General features: G+C 47.8%; 2 protein-coding genes and 1 long non-coding RNA gene across 3 annotated transcripts; 2 read left to right on the top strand and 1 right to left on the bottom strand.

Annotated features, from left to right (window-relative positions):
- Window positions 1-296: 296 nt before the first annotated feature.
- Window positions 297-2,910, top strand: LOC129196494 (interleukin-20-like). The gene is made up of 6 exons (XM_054804081.1): window positions 297-375; window positions 950-1,150; window positions 1,234-1,299; window positions 2,097-2,249; window positions 2,652-2,726; window positions 2,833-2,910. The coding sequence occupies exons 2-6, from the start codon at window positions 992-994 to the stop codon at window positions 2,908-2,910; spliced, it is 531 nt and encodes a 176-aa protein (XP_054660056.1). The 5' UTR covers window positions 297-375; window positions 950-991.
- Window positions 2,911-7,065: 4,155 nt separating this feature from the next.
- Window positions 7,066-22,540, bottom strand: LOC129196474 (polymeric immunoglobulin receptor-like). The gene is made up of 11 exons (XM_054804050.1): window positions 22,250-22,540; window positions 14,331-14,426; window positions 13,760-14,092; window positions 12,738-13,067; window positions 11,782-12,105; window positions 11,034-11,348; window positions 9,917-10,079; window positions 9,244-9,359; window positions 8,799-8,924; window positions 8,598-8,656; window positions 7,066-7,688 (listed from the first exon to the last, which is right to left on the bottom strand). Exons 2-11 carry the CDS (start codon window positions 14,410-14,412, stop codon window positions 7,557-7,559), a joined length of 1,980 nt encoding a protein of 659 aa, XP_054660025.1. The 5' UTR covers window positions 14,413-14,426; window positions 22,250-22,540; the 3' UTR covers window positions 7,066-7,556.
- Window positions 16,713-22,239, top strand: LOC129196475 (uncharacterized). The gene is made up of 3 exons (XR_008574166.1): window positions 16,713-17,029; window positions 17,816-20,728; window positions 21,974-22,239. It is a non-coding gene; the product is annotated as an uncharacterized LOC129196475 (long non-coding RNA).
- Window positions 22,541-24,064: the final 1,524 nt, after the last annotated feature.

Below are 24,064 nucleotides of genomic sequence, written 5' to 3'. Positions count from 1 at the left end.
CCCTCTCCAGGGAGGGCTCGGCAGCGCAGCTCTGTGCCAGGGGGAACCCCCGAGCTTGGCGTTTTGGGGATGTCACCCTCATGATGGTCCCTCCTTTTGGTTGCGTCCTTCTTCCCGAATAAAAAATGATACGGCGATGCCAAGATTTCCCGCCTCCGTAGGTTAGGGAAACACCTGTGGGTGAGAGAGTTGGTCCCTTTCACTAGCTCATTAATTCAGTAAATTACAAAGGGAAATACATGCTGGGAAAAGCAAGAAAAATCCCAAAAGTTAATCCAAGAGTTATTTCCTCCCGATACCTGGATAAAAACACTTTCTTCGGAGCTCTTTGGGTCAGATGTAAGCAAGACAGGTGAACCCACATCAAAGAACAAGGTAAAATACTGATTTTATCCTTTCGCTCTATGTGATCGTGCATATTTCCTTGTATTCCTATAATGTGTCTCTGAAAGGTTTTTTTCCTTTTATTAATAACCTTAACTTTCAGTGCTGACAGAACTTGCTTTTGAAGTGTGCTGTTTCTGAGGGAAAGCATTTTCTTTTCTGATCTGACTTTGAGATCTGCTGCTTTCAGTCACAGTTACCTCCTGCTGCTTGTCAGTCAGTAGACTTTTAAAAATTTAATTTATTTGTATTTATTTTTCTGATCAAATTTTTCAGAAGAACTTTGTCTATTTACATGCAATCTTTCACTGGTATTTTATTTATTTATTTATTTATTTATTTATTTATTCGTCTTTTGGGATCATCTGTTAAATATTTGTTTCTATTTGATTTTTTTCTGTTGCACATAGGGAGTAAAAAAGAAATGGGTAAGAGATACTAGTCAGTGTGGGGTTTTTAATACACGTGTACGTGTACGAGTGCTATATAAAATACATATATTTTCATAAGCATCACGATTGTGTTATTTAGGAAAGATAGCGAGGCAATATTGTCTTTCCTGAAGAGGTCTCCCAGGCAGCCGGCCGCGTTCGCATCCTGCAGCAGCATGAAGGGATCCCACGTCTTCCTCTGCCTCTTCTCCGTGTCGTGCTGCTTGAATTTGATGCCAACAGCTGGGAACAAAATCTTCCACTTTGGACCCTGCAGGATTTCAATGAGCGTGACTGAGATTAGGTCTGGTTTCACTGCAATTAAAGCCAACATCGTAAGTATTGTTCCTCGCTCAGCTGCTCCTGAAGCCCCTCTGGAGCCAGCACGTACCTCACCACCCCGTCTTCTCCCGTGCAGCAAGCCAGAGACCCCGTCAGGACCCTGAGCATCTTGTCGTACCCGTACTCTCTGCACAAGGTTAAGGTAGGTGTCCTTACCGCGTCTCCAGTTTTTCTCAGAATAATTTCGACGAGCTAGCATCCTAACCCCAGCTCAGGGCGTTTGGGGAAGCTGTTCAATACCAGGACTTCTTCTAAGTTCCTGCGAAACACCGACGCTGGCAGACAGCGCAGGTCAGGGAGGATAAAGTGATGCGGATCACGTATGTGAAAAGAGGTGGGTGTCCCACTGCCGGTTCCTGCAGTGGGATTTCACCCTGACTGCCTTTCCAGAAATGGTGGGCAGAGATTTTTTTTTTTTTTTTGGTGCTTACTTTTTTTGTTGCATGTGATGCTCCAGTTACAGGAGCTTTAGCTGCGGCTCCCCACCACCTCAGTCAGTGGAGGCAGAGGGAATCAGGATTTGGGTGGAAAGCTATTAAAGAATCCAAAAGCAGGTGAATGCGATCTTGGGAGGTGAAAGCTATTATAAATAAGTATTTTGCAGCTCTCTTACACTCTAAGGCACTAGTCATGGGCCACTGCTTTAGATCTCAGCCTCTAATACCCAGCTACAAAATCAGCTAATTATTTTGGTGACTTAATGAGACTTGCTCAGGATGGATCTCCTGGAAGATCAGTGTAAAATAATTTCCTATATATATTATCAATTTACATTAAGCATCACTGAAAAAAAAGCTTTCTATGAGTCAAAACATCCCACCGTGCTCAGCTACACGCTTGGTGTTAGAGATGGCTTGTTCTAGCGGGGGCAGAAGGGCTGGCGGCTACAGGTTTAAAGCACTTTGGAAGACCTTTTAAAAATGAAATCTATTCCTTAAGTCTTCAGATAGGTGCTGCATCACCCATCACCTCTTCAACTTCTATGTGGACAAAGTCTTCAAACACTGCAAGACCGAGGATTCATACGTCAACCGAAAAATCAGCAGCATAGCCAACTCCTTCCTCAGCGTGAAGAGGAAACTCGGGCAGTGTGTAAGTCTTGGCTATTGCTTTCGTTTCATCTGTTAGTATTTGGCATATAAATAAATGTAAGCATTTTATAAAGTTACAAAATCTTTATTTATAAAAAATGATGACAACAAGAATGCAAAGCAGCATGATGTGAAGAGTGCCTATGTCTGCTGGGAAATTTTTATATTTGCCCACTCATCAGCCAACTCCCACTTTAGTTCTCAAGAACAATATTTATCCTGTCCCTCTGCCTATCAAAGTAAACTCTGTTCTTAGCTGAAGTCTGATTTAAGGACCTGCAGCCTTTTCCACCGTTTAACAAGGTCTCAGTCTACACAGTAATTTCCAGCATTATTAGAAACTGATCTCTTGTTTTTTAAAAATTAACCCTCCAAACTAATGAATTCTATCTTATTTTTCTAGCACGAGCAAAATAAGTGCATCTGTGGACAGGAATCCACTGAGAAATTTAATCAAATACTCGCGAACTATGAAGGGGTAAGCTGATGACTAAGTCTAGTAATTAACGCAGACGCTCAGATTCTCTTTACGTTGGGTTGTACTCTTATCCTTGCTTACAACTTGTTCCTTTATATCACTTCAGCTGAATGTCACATCTGCAGCAATTAAATCCCTGGGTGAGCTGGACATCCTACTAGACTGGATTGAGAAATCTCGTTAGAGAGCAGAAGGCGTTAACGACCCACGAACGGCCGGGGCTAACGAAGCTGCTCGGACATTGCACGCGCCAGGGGTGAACGGGAAAATAATGTACTGTATCAGTGCAGTTTCTCACCGATTACAGCTTGTGTTCAGTCAAACACTGAGTGTTTCGCTAGCCAGGTCCACAGGTGAATGCATCAGCAGAGTCTTGAATTAAGAGTTTGATCAAAACAGGAGAGCACTCGCTTAGCTGACTCCTATCAAAGGATGCTCTCCAAGGGAAAACATAAACGGGTTTCTCTTGCTAGCAGACATAAGCTGTGATCATTTAATAGAAGTATTGTTTAAATTATAAAATTTTTGTATAGGGAATGTATATTCATGAGTGCTGAGTGCCTGCTGGAACTACTCTGGTGTAGTTAATGCCGCAGAGCAGCGCTAATAAATCCGGGCTCAGCCTTCTGTGACTGCTGCCGCTGATCGCTCTGGCTGAAACGAGGTGCACAGGGTGAGAAACGCTTCCAAGAATAGGTCCTTGCAGGTATGTCAGGCCCTAGAAATCTGTGTTTCCTTTTGAGATTATATTTTCTGCCTTATCAGTAAAAGAAAACTTTCTATGCAAGATATGTGGTTGCTGAATAGAAAAAGGTTCTTGTGTGTGTTGTGTAATTTACTGACACTCAGAAGTAAGCTTTGTGGAAATCTGTTGCAATTACTGTAAATAAACCCCACGTGAAACTGTGCTGAGTCTGTCTGTCAAAATTCTGAGGAATTACAAGTTCCTTGTTAGGGAAACTTTTTGAATTTGCCGTGGTGCCCTTTCATAGCAGATACTGTCACTCCCGGTAATGTTAGCATCCCAGAGGTGATGCATTGCTCCTGGCATACCCGAGAGACCAAAGTTTAGACCTGAACGATACTAAATCACTCCAGCTTATCCAGGAGACCATTTTTATTGTGCATGATGAATAGCTCTGGTCTGTTTTCACCCATTTTGGACTCGTTTAGTCGCCAGTGACTGCACACACGCTGCTGGTACCCACTGGTTCTGCATGCTCTAAACCCCTTTTCCCCTGTGTTTGCCCACAGGGTGTTAATACATAGATCTTCGGAGTGTCTTGCAACGGCAGATGCCTAATGTGACAGTATATCAACCATGCTCTCCCCTGGCTCTGGGCAGCTCTTATTGCTGTTAGGGTCGAGTCGTTGCTTATAGGTCTGAATCCTTCAGGCTTACACAAACCTCTTCTCAGCACTTCTGTTCCCATGGGACAGCCCAACACTCTCCAGCTCTCCCTTTCCCAACCATGGGCATGGCCAAGCTTCAGCAGCGGGGATGGACCGAGGGCTGGCATGTTCCCTGCTTGGGCAACGATGCTACAGAGGTGACACAGGGAAGGCTTTAGCTGCAGAAGAGGCTCTTTAACAGGATATGGCTATTCTGGAATAAGCTTCTCATGTTCTCAAGGAGAACCTAGTTACTGCTTTGGTTTCATCCCCATCACAGGAGGGCCCTGGTCAAGACCATCAGCAGTATGCCAGCATAGCCGGAGCCTTGCATCAGTCCACTGTGCCTCTCATTGGGCTCCAGCAGAATGAAGAGCTGCAGAGGAGGAGGAGGAGGAGGTGGCTCCTTGTCCCTTCCCTAAAGGGCCCGGTGGGGGATCTGGCTGGGTGAGCTCACCAGCATTTGCCTATAGCACATAAGCACGTGCTTCACGCTGAGCGGAATTTGGTGATTCACTTTTAAAGGAAAGATCTCCTTGATTGCTCACTATCCTTTCTCAAATATTTGCTTATGCCAAAGGAAAGCTTCTCAGGGATTTGATTTCTCTTAATCTGCTTTCTCATGGGTCTTTGTAGCGTGACTTTGATTTGTCCTGGTGCCAGGGCGTGAACGGGTGAATACATCCCTCCATGCTCTGCCAATGTTCACGAAAGCCAATCTTTCAACACCATCACCCTTGAAATCAACCATTTAAGAAAGACATATCTTGCACATGCCATGACTTTCTGTTAAAGAAAAACCATTAGGAATGAAGCAGCGATGCAATGAGATACCACAGCTCGTCACTGACCAAAGGAAATCCGTCGGCATGTTTGGTGAACGCTCTGGTGAAGGAGATGGGGGTGCTTGGTGAGGTCCCCATGGACCTGTCCATTGATCGTGGTGGGCTCTGGCTCACAGCTTGAGTGAGAAGTGTGGGTTTTGCTCCACATCCTCAGCTTACGCTGCCACAATTATTATTATTTATCAGATTTCATTGATTTTGTATCATCCTGTGCGGAGGGGTGCATGCCTCAATCCATGCATGTTTTATTGCTTTCATGTTAAAGTTTACACTCTCCCATCCACAGAAATCACTGCAGCAGCCCAGGGACGTGCCCCTTTGGGAATGAGGTGTCGGATGGAAGTGCCAGCGGTGGGAAGGAGCAGGAGCCGTGGGCAGGCAGCTGCCGGGGCTGAGGGGTGCAGGCAGAGCTTGGTGGCAGGATGCTTAGCCCATCCACATTTCTTGGCCTCTGCACCTCTCCTGGGAGTTTAACTCATGCTCGCTGCTCCCAGCGCGGTGAGGGAGGAGCGGAGCTGAGACAAGGACGCCAGCAGGAAGGCTGAAGAGGAAGCCGATTTGCAAAGGGAGAGCAAAAGGGGTTTTCTCCTCTCAGAAATTTCCAAACCTTAGCATTCTCCTGCAGCTTTATGACTGCTCACCCCCAGGGACACTTTCCAAGCGCACGCCTTTCCTATTGCACCAGAATAATTCTTTCACTTCCAGCAATTCCAGGCAGGCGCAGACCTGTCCTGGCCCCTCCACACCTTTTCCGATATCCAAGCCCCTTCCCACCGTGCTGCCGAGGGGACGCAGCCCGGGAGATGAGGCAGAGGAGCTGTAATCGGACACGTGAGGTCCCAGCCTTGCTGTCAGTAAGGTGATGACTATTGCAACGTGGATGTGAGAGCAGCCCTGAGAACACAAATACCACTGGAGCTGCCGCCCTCCTCCTCACGGTGAGGCAAGCTCATCTCAGCGCTTACTGCGGGGAGGTGCGTGATTCAGGAATAATTTGGGGTTTATCCTCGATGAAAACTCTGTGTCCGTAGGCTAATGCAAACAGCCGTTGCCTTGCTGAACTGACATACTGGTTTCATTTTATAGTGTAGCAAATATTTTACTAAAACAGAAATATACTTGTGGTGTTGCTGTAAGACCATCAGCTCAGGCTCTAGCCAGGGTGATGCTCCTCATTCTTTATCTTTTACGGCTTGCTATCAGAGTTGCACATAACCAAGAGAAGCTCAGGAATTTGGATTTATTTGTGCGGTTTCTGCCCCTTCTCTCCCGAACAGCTCTGGTCCTGTCGGACACCTCCGCAGCCCTTCTCTTTGCCAGGCAGGCACCAGCCCATCCCGTTCCTGGTGTTCAGAGAAAATTGCTTCTCTGTTTTGTCACAATTTCTTCATCATTGCTGCTTCCTATGTTGCTTTATCTGCGGGGTATTCAGCTTTCCGTACCCACGTCTAACCGGCAGACAGCATTGTCGTGCCACTGTTTGGAAACCCATGCATCAATAAATTACTTTGCTCTGTTTAGTCATCCACTTTCGAAAATAAGACCAAGAGACAACATTTAATTACAGTCATCCTCATTTCCGCCTGGATAAACATGAAGTCAGTCAGGGAAAATGTGTGAGTGATGTGTGGCTCAGGTTTATTAAGCAAAGGGTGGGTTTTCAAGGCCTCCTCCGTGGCAGAGGAGCACGGATTGGACTCAGTTGTTCCGACTCCAAGTCAGAAACGAGAAATTTCTGGTTCAGCTGCTCTGGGGAATTTGGTCCACGCTATGCAAATAGATACAGTGCCAGTGAACACCGGTGCCTATTGCCTAATCGATTACATAGGCTGCTGATAGGTTGTCATACTAATTAATGTCATGCCGTGATCAATCCCTGCTGTTGATGAAAATGCATGAGAAACATTACTCAAAACATTTCCTGTTTATCTCCATTAATTGTGGGTTTCTTCTACCGTCCTGTGGCGTTTGCAACACCAGATGTGATGCTGTAATGCTGCAGTAAGAGGGGGGGAAAGCCCCCCCCGCCCCCATTGCATCCTTACTGCACCTCTTTGGGTTTGCTCTCCCCACGTTCTCCCACGGACTGCGAGTCCCCCTGGTCTGCTGAAAGCCAGTGGCATTCTTTATTGCTTTTGCATGAAAACACTTCAGACCACGTCTGGTCTGCAGGTACTGCCCTCTGGATGAGAAAGCTAAGAGGAATCAAAAGTGCGAGTTGTTGTACTAGAGGGTTTTCCAGCTGCCTTTAAAAGAAAATGAGATTATTTTTTTTTTAAAATGTAACTTCTGACCTTTGAGAGCCCACCGTGTTGGAAGGCACTGGTGGGGCTGGGGCTGTCGGTGGGCGAAGCCACTCGAATTCCTGCCGTTTCCCAGTCTGACTTGCTCGCTCAGACCTGCGCCTCCAGCCCAGCCACCCAATTTGGCATCTAACAATTCCTCCTAAATCACCACTTAAAGCTGAATTTAAGCAAAAAAAGGTCAAGCTATAGCAAATTGTGGTAGCAATAAAATGTTGCTTGCTGATGTCTTGCTCTGATCCTCAAGGTAGAGCCGGTTTCAGCTGCTGCTGCCTCTTGGTCCGTCACCTTCAGATCTGGCCCTCCCAGTTTGGGGGGGACACGTCCGGGGCAGCGCTGTCCCCTCCGGAGCTGCCCTGCGCGATGCTGCTGGAGGTGAGGAGGAAGGTGGAGTAGGCGAGGTCAGCATCCTCCTTGGAGTTCTGGGGAAGGACAGGAGGACACTGTCAGTGGCCGGGGATGGATAGCAGCAGAGGCAGGGGAAAGGACAGCATTACCACGGGCAGCACCGCGGGGCCGTGAGCTTCTTGGGATGATACGGGCAGGCTGGATGAGTGGGACAACCCGGCGGGTCGTGCCAGTGCCGATGCGAGAGCATCACGCCTGGGTTTGCGACACCACAGCGCGCCTATTCCCCTGTGTTGGCACCCAGCTCACCTGTCCTAAAGCTGCTGGGTTTTACTGGTTTCCTGACAGTTTCCTTTATTGCTCCGGTTCAGCTCTTGGCACTTACAACACCTACATAGCACCTTTGGTTAGGGATTCTCAAAAAAAAGGGCTTGCGTCTGGCCCCGTCGGTTACTGCTGAGTGGTGCCACTCGACCGTGATCGTACCCAGGGGGAGGGGAGGCAGGGGGGAGGCAGGGGGGATGCAGGGGCTTGCCGTGGCCGCAGGAGCAAGTCGCAGCCCTTGCCATGGCAGAGACCTCCCTGCCTACCTCTGTCCCCTGGACCGCTGCCCGCATGGGAGCACAGCACTGGGGAAGGCTGGGACGTGGGACGTGCTCTGGCCTCTGGTCATCTGCGTTGCCCAGCGTTTTATATTTATGGTAACAACCCAGCCCCAACCTTTCTGACGCTGCCTGGGGCTGCCTTGGTGTACTGTTTGAAGCGAGGCGGCTGCTATTATTGTCTCTGCTAACGTGTGGGGTCAGGAAAGGGTGAAGGTCCCCCCCACGGAGGCCGATCTGCAGCAGGTGCCCAGATCCAGGTAAGATGCAGAGCACCTGGCTATAAATAAGGCCCCTGGGAGAAGGCAGCTCCTTTGGCAGAGGCTGGAGGGCTGCGGTGCTGTCTCCCAGGTCAGTGGGCTCTCTCCTGCCTTCTCTTACCCTTTTCGCCTTCTTTATCTCGGCAGCGCTTTCCGGGGGGGCTGCGGTGGTGACGAACTCTGCAGGGAGAGAAAGGGAGGTGTTAGTGTGTGTGGGGGGGCAGCGCTGGGCAGGTATTTCTGTGGCTTTTGCAGGGTCCTTTTGCAAACCCCTCCCCAGCACCCCTCACCTGGAGAGCGAGCCCATCAGTCAGCAACCTACCATCCCCTCCTATCTGAGTCTCCTGGCTCTCTTTCACGCAGGCGTTATTGCTTGCGCCGTACTCCTTCACGCTTTCGAAGTCTGACATGCTGATGTTTGTCCTGTAGCTCCCGACGGACACCAGGTCTGTTAAGAGGGAGGAGATAAATACCCCGCACGCTTGCTCAGAGTCGGTGCAAGCGCATCAGCCTCCAAACCGCCTCTGCGCAAGGAGATACCGTGCAATAAAACACACAAAGCCTGCGGGGGGGGGTGTTCTCCATCTCAGCCTGGGCGCCCCATACGCTGGGTGTTGGAGCCGTATGGATGGGGGGCAGAGGCTGGGTCCCTCGTCTCCCCATTGCGTGGGGGGGGCCAGGGGAGCAGCTCAGCCCGTGCACGAGGTATCCCCTTCGTCTTAAAACTGCTGATGTTTCTCGAGAGACTAGCAAAGGCAGGGACTCACCAGATCTCTTCAACTGCCTGTATTTAAAAATGGCGAAAGCTGTTGCGAGGATCAGGAGCGCGGCACAAGTCGAGACCAGGATTGGAGTGAGCGTGTTGGAGCCATGGCTTTGAGAGCTGGAACGGAGGGCAAGATATGTCACTAAGCTGTGAAATGCAACTTTTTTTTTTTTAAATTATTCAAGACTGAATAATGTACATGAATGTGCAGCAGTCTGAAATCTACATAGGATGGTAAATCTGAGCAAGCATGATGCAGTTCAATTAATGAACTGGATCCCAGCACATCACAGGGGGTAAATAACAACATAGGGTGGAAGTTGTGCCAAAACAGCTACATCAGCAGCTTGGTTATAAATGTGAGAAGGAAAGCTCTCTAATCTTGACAGAAGTATTTTTAATTAGTTTTTCTGTACCTGGAATCTCTAATAACTCCCTTCTGGGACTGTATTTTCTTACTTGGGCTAGAGATTAATTTGAAGACATCTTGCCTTTTGCTGTAACATTTTTGCTTCTTTTCCTCTCATGTTTTGAGTGAAGTTCTTTAGGGACAAATTTTTGTTGTTGTTGCTGTTGCTAAACGGCACACACACAATGTACAAACACGGTACCAACAACGGGTTAATAGAATCATCACAAAAATGATAAATGACAGAGGCGTAGAGAAAACTAACCTTTCGGAAGCAGCTGCGCTTCGCACCCCAGCATCGCTAGACGCTCTTCCTTGGGGATTGAAGCCACCATCGGCGTGGCTGGGGGGCTCGGCGTGGCTGGGGGGCTCGGCGTGGCTGGGGGCATCAACGTTCAGGAGCTCTAGGCTGCGGCTGGCACCGCTCCCTACATTTCCCGGGGAAGAAGGGCAGTTAGTCGCACGAGCAGCAGCACAGAGATGGTGACACAAAACCTAGTCGGGCTTATCTGGTGCGGGTGGAACTGCAGTGGCTTTTGGCTGTATGTGAGAGGCTCTTTAAAATGGGCTTTAGAGATCTGAAATAATCTCATTCCAAATAATTTATTGCAAAAAATCTCGAGTAGGCGCTCTCTGTCTACATGCTTTTGAAAGTCTTGCATCTGTGAGTTCTGCCTCTAGCGTTTACAGGACAAATATTGAATACTTGGTTTGCTTTTATTTCTAGCTCTTTGCCCGCTGAAGGCAACGAAATGAGGCTGTTTCTCTCTGGTTTCACTTTGACCATTGCCCCTTAGAATGGTTGTGTGGGGGATATCTAGTGCTATACTTTTTTTCTTTCCTGCTCTGGTTCTGACGATATTCCTTCCCAAGAAAAACAGAATACTGCACCAAAGCTGAGACTAAGCCCCTTGCTTCCCAGGGGAGCTGGCGATAGCCCTTCCTGTCCTGCTCCCTGCTATTTTCCTGTTTATTAAGATAACAAGCTCCCTGGAGCAAGATGCACCTCTGACCTCTGTGCAGCCCTTCACCTGGCAGGTGTCAGATGTTGTTTAATTTAAATGATGCTACCAATTGTAATAGCAATAATTAGTAAGGTCGGGGTTAAAAAGTAAAAATGATGTGGAAGGATTTTTAGACTGGTGGGGATTTTATGATCGAGAAGCAGAAACCAGGGAGTGGATGAAAATATCTATGGCAAGGTGTGCAAAATCAGGGTGATCTTGGCACCTAGGCTGGGAGGCTGCCTGGATGAGAGCACTTCTGTTTTGAGGTGCTGCAACCTAGTGGATACCGAGGGGACTTTTCTCTGAGCAGAAGCAGCATGATTCACAGCTCTGAGGAGCAGAAAAGTCCCTGCCTGCCTTTGCCTTGGAGCTCACCTCCAGTCACCTGCAGGTACACTGCCATGGTTTCCCCGAAGAGGTCATTGTGCTTCACTCCACACCAGTACCACCCTTGGTCTTCCTTTGTCACCGAGTCAAAGCTGAGGATAACTGTCTTGTTGTCAGTGTCACAGGTAACGTCTGGCCCCGGATGCCTTTGGTCAGAAGCCGGCATGGGGGTGAAGCTGGTGCTGTTCCACTTGCACCAGTACTTCTGGTAGGAGTAGTACTTGCACGGGTAAGAGCAAGTTAAATCGACCCGTGAACCCACTTGTGCCTCCACTTCCTTCTTTCCCTGCAGTCCAGGCTCTCCTGCGAGGGCAAACAGAACACCAGGGCTGATGTTAGTGGTTTCAGTGGTGGGAAAGGTAGTCAACAGGTAGTGGTGAACCAAGAAATGCATCTTTGAGGGAAAGTGCTCCTTACGTGGCTAAATTAAAGTTAAGGATGCTGTATATGCATCTCTGGGTGAAAGCTGGGTTTGGGTTTTTTTTGCAAGGCTTAAGAAATACTTCTGTGAGAAACTTTTGCGAACACTTTCCCATAAAACTGAAACCTCATGTTTCCATTTTAAAGCTATTGGGGTGTGGGGGAGATTGGCAAGATGTTTTGCCTTATGAGATAAAAGTTCAGAGCTGGGCCTCGCATCTCTTCCCAAAAAGCCAAATCTACTCCTTGGTGGTGCTTAGGGGGTTGTTTTGTGCCTACTGAGCAGGCAGAGAACTGCCAACCTGTGAGCTCGTACCGTCTATGATCTTCAGCTCGGTTGATGATTGCTGTTCCTTCTCCTCGTCTGTCATGCACCAGTAATAGCCTTTGTCACTGTCCTTCAGCTCGTTCAGGATGATGGTGATCGTCTTGTTATTTGGGCTGTCGTACATGGCCACTCTTCCTTCATACAAGTCCGACACAAACCCTCTGTTGTCTATGATCCGAGCACACCCGTTCTGTCTCCACTTGCACCAGTACTTCACTGAGGACTTTTTTAGAGGCTCATAGTTACATTCAAAAGTTACTGAACTTCCTTTTACTCCAATTATTGTGGGCTTTCCTTGAGGAACATTTGTCTCTGGAGATAAAAATGAAATGAGTGGCTAGACGTGTCTAACTTTTGCCCATGTGGAACTCTCCCAAGAGAATAAATACAAGATCAAACAAAGCTGTTTTGGCTAAAGCAAGGCTAGGCAAAGCTCGGGTGCAGATTGCAGGAGACTGTCCTGGCACTGCTAAGCATTGACCCTAAAGGGTCTGTCAGGCCTTTATTTTTCCCAAATTCACAGGGTAGTTGCTGTCTTTGTGTACCAATATTTCAAAGTTTTGCTCCCTTTGCTAGGAGAAGGGCAACTCTTGTCCTTTCTACATCTGTCACTTTGAGATTTAAGGAATTCAGACTTGAAAAGACAGTTTTCTTGTCTCAGACTGGTAGGCAGAATTTGCCTTCTGGAGTTTTGGGCTGGCCAGACTGAAGAAGACAGCTAGTCACTGCTGGGAAAGTTAAGCCTTGATACAAGCTTTATTAGCGATGGTTTAGTACGTTACAGATAGTTAAATGAATAGAAAGAAGTATCTAGATGAGAGGATAGGATAATAGCACTCAGCAAAGGGAAACTAATGTTATTGTTAAATGAAGTGAGACTGTTAGTGATGCTTCTAAAGAGAAGTAGAGATGAAGGGAGAAAACACTAGTCATGGTTTACTCACCCTCATAGACATGCACGTCCAGTTCCTTCGTTTCTCCGTGCTCCCCATAGGAGCCGACCCCGCACAGGTACAAGCCTGAGTCTTCCCAGCCCATCTGAGTTATCACGACACTGAATGAGCCTGGAGGCTCCTCATGGCTCAGCAGAACTCTCCCTGTGTAATCCTCATCAACCTTCCCGTAGCTATCGATGATGTTATAGCAGCCATTTTTATACATCTTGCACAAGAATTTCCTCATGCTCACAGTGTCCTCCCCGAAGCTGCAGGACATGGTCAAAGCGCTGTGCAGCTTCACGTAGAAGAGCTCAGCTCCCTCGGGTACATGTGGACCTGTGCATACAGAGACACCAGTGAGTGTCTACTGCCTGCTCTGTCGGTAACTGTGTGCAACTCCTACACCTCTGACGGCTGTTTTTAGCACAGGGTTTCTCTATACTTTCCTGTATTACATGGTCATGTGCCACTCCTGGTCAGAGCACGATCTACCCATCTGTGTCCCATGTGTCACACATTTCAGGTCTGAGGTCTCCATACTGCATCACTGCCCGTTCTACAGCGGGGTTTCTCCCAGACCCTTCTTGCCAGGGGTTGTGCCACGAGTTTGCACCGTGCTCTGTGCCCTGGGCCTTGCCCAGCAGTGTGGTGCCATCCTGCACACCGTGCTCTCGTCAATTTGTGCACAGGCTTGGCTCACAGAACCTCAGCCCTGGGTTGGACAGTGCACCGGAGTGACGGGCAGTTCTGTCCTCTGACTGCATCTCCCTAAATTTCAGTGGCTGAGAGAGGTCAGCAGTTTCTAAGCAATGTTTGTGATATTAAGATGAGGTTTGTTTAATCTGATTTTTATGCCAGATTTTTGGTCAAAGAATTCTTTCTGTAAGAGCACAGAGGAAAAGGAAAACTATTTCCTGAAAGTGTGGAACATCTTGAGCTCTTAGACACTGGACGGGCTATCTGTGGAGCCTCATTAAAAAGAGAGGGGGAAGTAAAAGAAGAATAAGGAGCCCCAAGACTGTAATTACCTTTAGAAACATCCAGATTGACTTTGTGGGAGAGCCCTCTGCCATTGATACCAATGCCGCACTGGTAGGTGCCTGTATCTGCCAGTGCCAGGTTGGAGATGTTAATCTGGAAGTTCTGTGCCACCGGGTAGTCGGTGATGGAGACTCTGCCTTGGTAGCCTGGAGCAACGTAGCCACTGGTGGACACAACGGTTATGCATCTCGTGGACGATTCCCTGCACCAATACTTTCTGTCGTGTCTGTTGACTTTGGTGGGAGGGTAGAAGCATTTCACAGTGACTGACCCATTGAGCAGACCGTATACCTGCTGTGGTCCGAACACAGGGCTTGAGACTGCAAGAAGAAAACATGTTGGCTGTGTCAGCTGTGCTACGCAACCCAACGGGACCGCAGAGCAGGTCAGGGTACTGGGGCAAGCACAGACGCAGGGCTGTGCAGCATCATATGGTCTGAAATGTCCCATGGCAGTGATGGGGTAGAGATGCTCCCTGAACGCTGCTCCCCCCTTAGTAATGCCACCTCTGGTGTCAGGCCACCCACAAGAGTTGTGTCCCAGACAGGTTGCACGTACTTGCTGCCTTGGGGAGGTGTCTGCTGCTTGCAGATTCAGCTGAGAGGAAGGTGAGCAGGAAGATGAACGATAGTAGAGTCATTTTTCTTGCATTCCCTGGAAAAGGCACAGAAGTTGGTGAATAATCGCTCTTGCAAAATGATGAGGTCATCTAATAATCCTCATGCCTGGAGGATATGAGGGTTGTGACTACTTGAGCTAAAGAGAAATACAGCATTTAATTGCCTCTGTCAAGCAATTGAATGGGAAAGAGGGAGCTGATAGCTCTGTTCTCACCAGTGTTGCGGCATGGCATCATGACTGCCTGTGGGTCTCATCCCAACACCCCAATTTTCCCTTCTGCAAAATGAGGGGAGTTGTTTTATGACAAACTCAGTTAATGCCATGCCTGTAAGCCACCAATGTGTCTGTCACGTCAGAGTGCCCTGGGGACAGTGTCCCTCGGGCAGGCAACAGTGGCAGTGTGCGCAGCATAAAGAGTGATTTTGGCCAAACCAGGAGAGATTTGATTCAAAATCAGAAATGGTGTCTGGTTTTACATTTGTAAATCAGACCATCACAAGGCTGAAATCAAAAATGGTCCAGAAAGCTGCTGAGCCCTGGCAGGCATGAGAGTTGTGTGGCAACGCAGTGCTCAGCTGCTCACTTGACCCTTGCCAGGAGATAATGCTGCTTCTAATCGTTTAATAGCTGGGGTCATATTCTCTTTCAGTGTTGTTCATGCAATGAAAGGAAGGCTTGTTCACTTGTGAGCTTGAGTGCCAAAACCACTCCTTAGGAAAACCTGCTCTCACAGAATGGTTTGGTTTGGAAAGGACCTCGGAAGATCATCTAGTCCAACCCCCTGCCATGGGCAGGGACATCTTTCACTAGGTCATGTTGCTCACAGCCCCATCCAACCTGACCTTGAACACTTTCAATGATGGGGCGTCTAAAACTTCTCTGGGCAACCTGTTCCAGTGCCTCACCACCCTCATTGTAAAAATTTCTTCCTTAGGTCCCAATTTCTTCCTTATGTCCCAGAGCAGAGTTCCTGTCTGAAGCCTGTATTTAATTACTGCTCTTTGTTTCCCTGATCCCTTCAAGGAGATGCAAAAAGGGTAATATCTTCAGCTCTACTTTTTTTTTTTTTTTTCTTTCCTCAGCTACTGGTAAAGTTAGTGAGATGCAGGGATTTACCCCTCACCCCCAACCCTCTAAGAATCAGACTTAAACCAAATAAAGCCCCGTCCCACCTGTATATCCAGCCAAACCTCCTGCACCAAAAGTAACCCTTGGCCAGGACTCAATGGTGGCTACTGGGGAATGCCAAATCAACTGCCTGTCTCTTGAAATGTGTCTGTATTCTTCAGGATGAATATTTCTGATCTTCCTCTTGTTTTGGTCTGAGTTGTTAAGCCAAGGCTCTTAATTCACTAAACTGTTTTCTTTGGCCTGAACTGAGTTTGCTGTTGGACATTGCACGGTGCAGTGGTGGGTATGTGCATTTCCTGAGCATGAGTGATGATCTACCTGCATACCTCAAGTTCTAGAGAAGATTATAGGTGCCAAGGAAAGTCTTTATAAACATTCAGAGGAATTTGATTTCAGGGCGTCAAGTGACACAATTTTATTAAGGGTAATTCCCAGTAGAAGAAAAAGGCTTTTATTTCCTTGTTAAGATGAAAGGTGTTCTGTTGTGCTTTCTTCCTTGTATTGCGATTTCTAATTGCTCAGTGGCCACTTGTCCATGGCTAATAATTAACTCACTGAGCATGAAAAATGCTCTTTCATACATATCCCAGAAGTGGCCAGCAAGACAAACATAACATATTCTGCAGAAAGCAAACAACATAGCACAAAAAGGGCCTTGATATTTGCCCTTTGCTAACAGCAGTTCCTCTGGCTGATGGTCACCTTGCTGCTCTCCCACCCCTCTCTCTGCAGTGCAAGAAGGATCCCAGTTCAGCTTCCCCCTTCTTGGCAAAATTTGAATAATCTGTTAGTCTGATTCCTTCCCAAAGCAATCAGCTACTTCAGGGTTACTGTCAACATTGTTTTGAAATGTAGGGAGGGATTACCAAGACCTCTTTTTCTGAAACCAAAATATAACTGTGTCCAGAAAGATGTGTGCAAGAGTGGTGGCATCAGGGTCTTCATAGGCATGTTAGGGCAGGAAAGAATTTTTGCATCTCTATCTCCGAGCACACTTGTGCCTACACAAGAACAACCATTCCTGTGTGCTTGCATGACCAACATCTGCAACTCTGAGTTGCCTCTGGTCTCATTTTCTCAGATGCTGTTAAAAACCTTCCCCCCCTCACTGAATGAACGGAGGAAAACTCCCATGTACAGCAAGTCCAAGCAAGCACCGCCACTGGTTACGTAAAAATCTGTGATGTACCATGCTGATCCGCTGAGCTGGGTGGCTGGAAACCCCCTCTCTGCTGCCGGTGCCGTGTTGCACTCCGAGAGCGACGCTTCCCAGCCCAGAGAAATGGTGCAAATGAGCTTTGCTGGCCACTCCGCAATGAGCAAGCGCTGTTTGAGATGTTGGAGGAGAATTGAATCAAGCTGTTGGTAAAAAGAGCTCTAGTTCCTTCTTGCTTTCAAAGAACATTTGCTGCTGGATTTGCTGTCTGTAGGCAGAGCACAAGGTTTAAACCTCTGAGCTCCAGGGAAGAGAAAAGGCTGCCGAGCTCATATGAAAGGGAGTGCAAGTAAGTGGCTGTGCAAGTGATTTGTATTCATGCTTCTGCAGATGGAGGGGGAGTTGGAAGGGGAGAAGAGATGGGACAGCGAAGGTTTGCAGGGGGGCTATAGAATAGTCAAGAGGCTTGAAGCCCGAGAGAAATGCCATGTATGCTATCCCCAGAGCAGTTGGGAAACAAGCTTATGAGAAGTGTGCTGGTAGATCTGCAGTGCTCTTATCCTGCTGTGTGCCTGGGGACCGTGCCTGCTGAAGAGCCGGCGCTGGGAAGGGTGAAGTGCCTGTGCCCAGCCTGTACTCTTCCTGCCACTCTGCTGCAGCTTCTCCCCAGTCTATCCTAACTTTTCAGTAGTAGAGAAAGGTGGAAAAGTGGTGCTCTTCTGTTATGTGTTGGTGAAATCTTTCCTGGAGCTGGCAGTGGAGGTGAAGCTTCATTTTGGGCTTCATATACAGACGCACAACCGTATCGGTGTGTGCCCTCTGTATCTGGCAACCCCGGCAGCTTCAGAGAAACATGCAAAAATCTGCCCTGGGCAGCGATGCCATGACCAGTCCTGGGAGTTTCCCTAAGCCCTCGTGGGGGGTCGAGTGGCTGGCACGAAGCATGAGGCTTGTGCAGCGCTTCCAAAACCTTCCAGCAGAAGCTGAATCTGATTACCCCGTATGGGAACAGTTGCACTGACTTTGCAGTCCTCCATCAGTTTTGCCTGGGGCTGCGTGACGTGGCTGGTTTGGACACAGTTGCCACGGGTTCCTTTCCACTTGTGTCCACATCTCCTGTTTTTCCCACTTGCAGGCACTGACCTGCGTGTCTGGGTGCCTGCGCTGGATTTCTGATTGCTCTGAGCAGCAAGGACTGAGTGCATGAGATCATGGTGTCCCCACGGACTGCCGGACAATGGCAACCTCTCCAGCAGGAAAAACCTGGTCCTCCCACACCACAGCAGGACGGGTCGCCAGGACCCTGTTTGGTCGCCGATGTGCACGGCACTGCGCGGGTTGGTGCCTGCACCCCACTTTGCGTGGCCGTCGGAGCTCCTGCCAGGCAGGAGGGATCGAGGAGGCTGAGAGCAACCTGGGCACACGATTTGTGCCACGTACGTCCATGCAGGCAAAGGGGCTGATTCTGATGCTTTGCACCAGCATTTTAAGCCGTATGCCATCTTAAACCTGATGCATTAAAAACCTAGGGAGAAGCTGTCTGCGAGGCAGCGCAATGGACTGGTCAGGAGGGGAACCCAGTTATTCCCACTAGGAAAGTGTCTCCGAGAAGCTGCTCTGCAGCTCGGGGCCGAGAAGCCGTGGGTGGGAAGTGCGGGGCTGGCAGCGCTCTGGGGCAGCCGCCTCCATCGGCATTTCAGGCTTCAGCTTACCCATGCTGTTGGGCCAGCCTCTGTAGGCTGCGGGCTGTCTCTTGGGGTTAGTTGAAAACATTTTGATAAGTGAAGCAGGGGGGCAATTAAAAGCTTGTGCTAATTCTCCCTCGTTCCCCTTGCTGCGCAAGACTTGCAGAGAAGCAACCCCAGGGAAAGCTTTTGGCCACACGAATGTGCATCTGGTGTTTGCAAAGTCCCTCCTGCAGCCAAAGGGCCATGTCCCTTCCTGGCATAAATCCCTAATTCCTTGTTGCAACAGTGGTCCTCTTTGGATTATAACTGGAGTTGTACTCCTTTTTCTTTGGGTTTTTTTTAGATACAACAAAAATCTTGCTTTTGTGAATTCACTTTCATTTTGCATCATCAAAACTACCACATTCCTTCTCTTCCCTGTCCCAGCGTAACAGGTTTTGAAGGTTTAAAGCACAAAACCCGTATCACAGCTGAACTCGGCGGACGGGAGTTTGCATGTTGGCGCATGAGCTTTCCACTTTTAACCCAGACCTCCGGACACCAATGTCACCAAGGCCAGGGCAGTGGTGGTGGCTTGTCTGGGACACTTTGCCGGGCGGGGGTGGCTCTGCGCTCTCTAGCTGTTTGCAGTGTGCCGCTGTGTTTGTGCATATAATGCAACAGGGATTTCAAAGAATTATAAGTGTACAAAACCAGAACAGGATAGGCTAATCATTAGCAAGATTATTACTAACAAATCAAAATATTTAGTTGTAATATGCTTTAAAATAGAAGATACAGCCATTACCAGGTAGATGGCATTAACTTTCTCCTAGCCACTCATTTCCACACTCGGCCTGAGTTGTGGTGTTAGTGACCATGACCGTGACAAGGGTTGCCAAAACGCCCACCAAGTGTGACTGTGCAGGCACATGAGTGCATGAGAAACCTGGGAAGTGTTCAAGCATTAATAAACCCCAAATATATACCTATACCATTACGACAGGTAAAAACTCATTACACCCTGTCTCCATCATTTGGATTTTGATGCGTTCGTTCCTACCAGCGGAGCGCGTTAGAGCTTGGTGCGTGCGTGCGCTGGTTAGTGCGGAGTGAGACACGGACGTGCTGCAATGTGGGTTTGGTGTGAAAAGCCATGCAAATGGAAAAATTACCTTGTCCTTTACAACATAATGACCGCTTTTCTTGCTTTCCAACGCAGGACAGCTAAATATTTGTTGTCTTAGTATCATCTTGACAACGAATAATGTGATCTAGTTTTATTCGGTATGTTGCCATGCTCTTAAGCCTCACGGCGTTACGCCTCCACTGAGTAACAAAGAGACATTTTAATGCTGCGTATAAAGGTCCGGGGAGGTTAGACCCCCTCAAACCTCACAGTCACTGTCTCTTGGCTATATGGATGTGTCCTCAGTGTCTATACCCATAAAAAAGTGGCTCATGGTGCTTTTGGGGGGCAGTGGGAGGTTGGTCTGCAGTAGCTATGGCATGAGACCTCCCTGGGTTGGGTTTCCCAGCCTACGCTGTGCGGATACTTCCCTGGACCCCCCAGCACTGAAAGCACTGTGGTTGGGAATGTCACCTTCCTCTCCAGCACTATTGCAAGCTTAAATATTGAAATAGTGCTTTTGGGTTCCCAGCAGAAAATGCTGGGGGAGCAGAGATCTCGTCCTGTCAGACCAGGTTAGCTCTACCAAATATCACTCGTTACAAGATCTTCTCTGGGTTTCTACAGTGCTTTCTGTGGCTATCAGTCCTTGGGAGGAATATCTTCAGATTTATAATGATTTGAAAGAAATCAGGACCTGCTGCTCTGCCGGGTATGAAATACCAGAGTTCAGTTCCCAAATTCTGCTGACTCAGCTGCAAAGTTATGCTCTGAGAAGCCGGTACATTCCTAATGCAGCTTGCCAGGGATCAGCACAGTTCAATCCATTAGCTATTAACTATTGCTCTTAACAAGGACCAGTGTCAAGGACGTGCTATGGGATCAAAGAAATATGAAGATTTAGTTGCCACATTTGTAGTTCTAACCTAGGAGTCCTGCTGTTTTGTGGAATGCTTACTGTTATTCAAATACATGTGAAATAATAACGTACAGAATGGAGTAAATTTTTTCCCCCTCCAATCCTTTCAGAGAAAGACTCACTAACACCATGAGTAAGCTGCACAGATGCAAACTGTTGTAGGCACAGGCAGTGCTGAGGAGCGCTGGCACATGTGCTAGGAGTGATTTATGGAGCTTCTGAAGACTTGTGTGCCTAGAAGAAGGGCACAGCAACAGCCTTCTTGCTCCACCGCCCTGGGGCTATCTACATCTTCACGCTGCCCATCAAGATCACTGCATAGATGGCCTTACTGTGAGTTTTATTTGCTGTAGTGGGATGGGGAAAAGCCAACAATCCACTCCGTTTTCATGGAGTTATGAATGAACAATCAACTTCAAGGTAAAAGATCAAGCTGACCTAAACACATACAGAAAAGATATATTTCACATCCCAAACCAATGCCTCCTTTACAATATTGAGAGAATAGTGGGAGGTGCTAATTTTGTGATGCAGTGAGTAGAAGCAGTTAGGCAGATCTTACTGAAGATTATCAGGATTTACTAAGAAATCAGTTTTTAGGAATTTCTGCGGTACTTGTGGCCCTCCTAGTTAAGAATGTTTGTAAATGCCAGTTAAACTCTGTTCTATGTAAGCAATATAATCTAGAAAACAAATTAAAATTAATAACCAGACAGCCTTCATGGTAGCGACTGAAATTCCTGCTGAGGTTGTGCTGCTAGCCCAATTTTATGTTCCTTTAAGCCTTTAGGTCACAAGTTCACGTATGGTATATCTAATTTTACATTCCTTTAAGGCGCTGGATACCCCATGCACCAACTTCTTGCTTTTCAGATAAGAGTGCTATGATTCATCTGTTTCTTACTTTTTGTTTCTTGCCTCTTGGATCGGAAAGTGAAAGCAACTTCAACACTTATTAAACTATTATTGTAGGTTAATATTACTTGTATTGCAAGGAGCGGGAGCTTGCTGTGATCCAAAAGCACTGACTGTGCTGCCGCGGTCTGTACCGTGACAGTTGCTGGATGGATGGGTAGCGCCAGTGTCTGTACTGTTAGCAGCAGCGCAATTGCTCTTAGGAGGTGGTATTTCTCTGTACTTCAGATGACATGTATTAAAAGTCCTACAAGAATGTCTCCTTTGCAGAACAAGAGTTCAGGTGTGCAGAAAACCCCCCCCCTGCCCCCTTTGCCGTTGCTATAAATGTGAAAGGAGTCTGCCAACTTTCTCTTATTTCAGTTTTAGGACACCACGTACATCCCATTCGCTTATGCTTCAGTATCTGTTTATCTTCCTTTTAACTGTACAAACCTGATAGCTCTTCAGAGCTCGTTTAGGATATAACCAGGACAATTCCCTTCTTAAATTTCAGAATCTGCATCCCTGTGATTATGTCTGTGTTGTGATTCAAAAGACTGTAATGACCATAGACTAGGTTGTGACAGTTCAGATTATTACAGTAATATTTACTAACATTTGTTATTTTCTATGTTAAAACTTAATGCAAATATTATAATGATAATTAAACTTTTTTTCCAGAAAGGAAAGATTAAAAATCAGCTGCAGAGAAGAAAACATAAACATCATAAGCCTCATCCTGTGCTTCTGACCTTCTTTCAAAAGAAATCGGTCCCCCCACCAGCAAGACCTGTGCACCTATTCATTGCTGTTTGAGAACTGCTGTGTCCCTTCGCTCAGGTGTGAGGAGGAGTCCTTAAAAGTGTCCCAAGACTTGTATTCTTCTCCTTCCCCATCTCAAAGCAGTAGTACAAAAGATTTCACATTTCAGAATGACAATGAAGAAGCATTACTTACACTCCAAGTTAGTTCTGCAGACTATTTTGTACTTCTTGCTTTTTCTTTTAGACTGACCACTCCTAGATTTGCTGGTGTCTCAGTGGCCGACCACAGGACCTCCTGTGAGTGTCCTGCCTCCCTTCTGCAGCTGGACACTGGGCTCTGGCAGTGCCAGGCTGTTTTAAATACTCCTCGTACCTCTAGCACTGCATTTCCACCTGTTGTGCCTTAAAGGAATAGCATCCAAATGCTCTGGCAGGTGAGCACCTCCCCATGTGAGAGCAGGGAAGCCAATGCCCATCCCAGCTCTGCTCTCACTTGGACGGTGCATGCTCTTATTTACCTCCTGATTACACACTGCCGTTGCACAACAGCCACCCCAAGGGTGGGCTTCCATACGTGGTCCCGGGCACCTCTGCTTCATTTAGGAAGGAGCCCGGTGGCTGCTTGGGGTCAGGGCCAGGGAAGGTCTTCTGCTCTGCTGGGAGCAGGGTACCTGTGAGACAGCTTTCTGCTTGGGTGGGACCCAGATAGCCAGGGCAGCTGTGATTCCTTGGTTTGAAGATGGGTTCCTACATCTGGCACAAAGACTCTGGGGAGCCTCATGGGGTCGGAGGATGCAAGGGTCCAGCCAGCCCCTCCTCTTTGTTGGCACTGCAGCATCACCCTTGAGTCACGACTGTTTCCCGTCAGCCCAGGCAGAAGAACCCCTTGCTGCAAAGACCGACCTGGCTTCTGATCTTATGAAACCCCCAAGCAGTGGTGGAATAGCTTTTGTAGGGCAAAGCTGGACAAAACCAAGTGTTTTTTTGGTTTTTCTTTGGTGGGTTTTTTTGTGGGTTTTTTTTTCTTTTTAGCAGTTGCATGTTTTTTTGGAAACCAGTGTCCTTAAGCAGACCCAGGCTGGTTGGCTGTCCTGGCAGAGCAGATCTGTCTCCCTTCCCTGCTGTCTCCAGCCCCTCAGCCTCGTGGGAAGAGCAGGAGTCTGGGTGGGCAAGGGTTGGCCTTCTCTGGGCAGTCCAAGAACATTGTAAGCTCTATAAAATGAAAAATAAGCAGGAGCTTTGCTGCCATCTTCAACCACGTTTCTTTGCTTTCCTACTGTAGGCATGTCAGGGACCCAAATTAAAATTCCCTGTAAAGCATGGGGTTGTCAGAAATGGAACTGCACGAGAAAGTAAGATTAATGACAATGAAAGTATTTGTATTACGTGAGACGAATCATTAACTCGCTTTACCTTGTACTAATGATGAAAAAGCAGTAATTTCTTCTAACTAGGGGGTCACACAAAGTTTTCTCATTTGCTCTCAGTGAAAGCTGATGAGCTCAAACAGGATGGCAGCTCCAGGCATTCCTGCCTTGCCTGAGAGCAGGTGAGATCCTGACCTGGACTTGGGACATTTAGCAAATTTGTCAGTTCTTAAAGCCAGCCTCGGAAGTACCTTTCATCCAGCTAAGGGTGTCAAGCTCCTTTCTTTCCATGAATGCGCAGCTTTTGCGGTGAGGAAGGAGCTTTTGAAGTGAGGAAGGCTGTTGCCGTGCTTGCACAGGGTGATCTATTGGGGATCTTGAACCAAGAGAACCACCACCATCTCCTAGATGGGAACAAACGCCGATCCCCTCGCAAGCCGTGTCCTTCCCACCAGTGCTGCTTCTCCACCTGCTCTTGGCATCACTTTTTATGCTTGGACGTAGAGTTGTGTTTGCACGGCCACAATAGCCACAGGTGTGTTTGCTTTCCTATACCTCCTGCTTTCACGGGCACCTTTCCTTTTGGGTGCCAGCACGTCGGCTTCCCCACTCGCCTTGTCTCAATCCTGCAATTTGCACGG

This window comes from Grus americana, chromosome 25, assembly GCF_028858705.1.
Source record: "Grus americana isolate bGruAme1 chromosome 25, bGruAme1.mat, whole genome shotgun sequence".
NCBI classification, from domain to species: domain Eukaryota; kingdom Metazoa; phylum Chordata; class Aves; order Gruiformes; family Gruidae; genus Grus; species Grus americana.
Note: the sequence above shows the minus strand (reverse complement) of the source record. Positions and strands in the feature narration are given on the sequence as shown.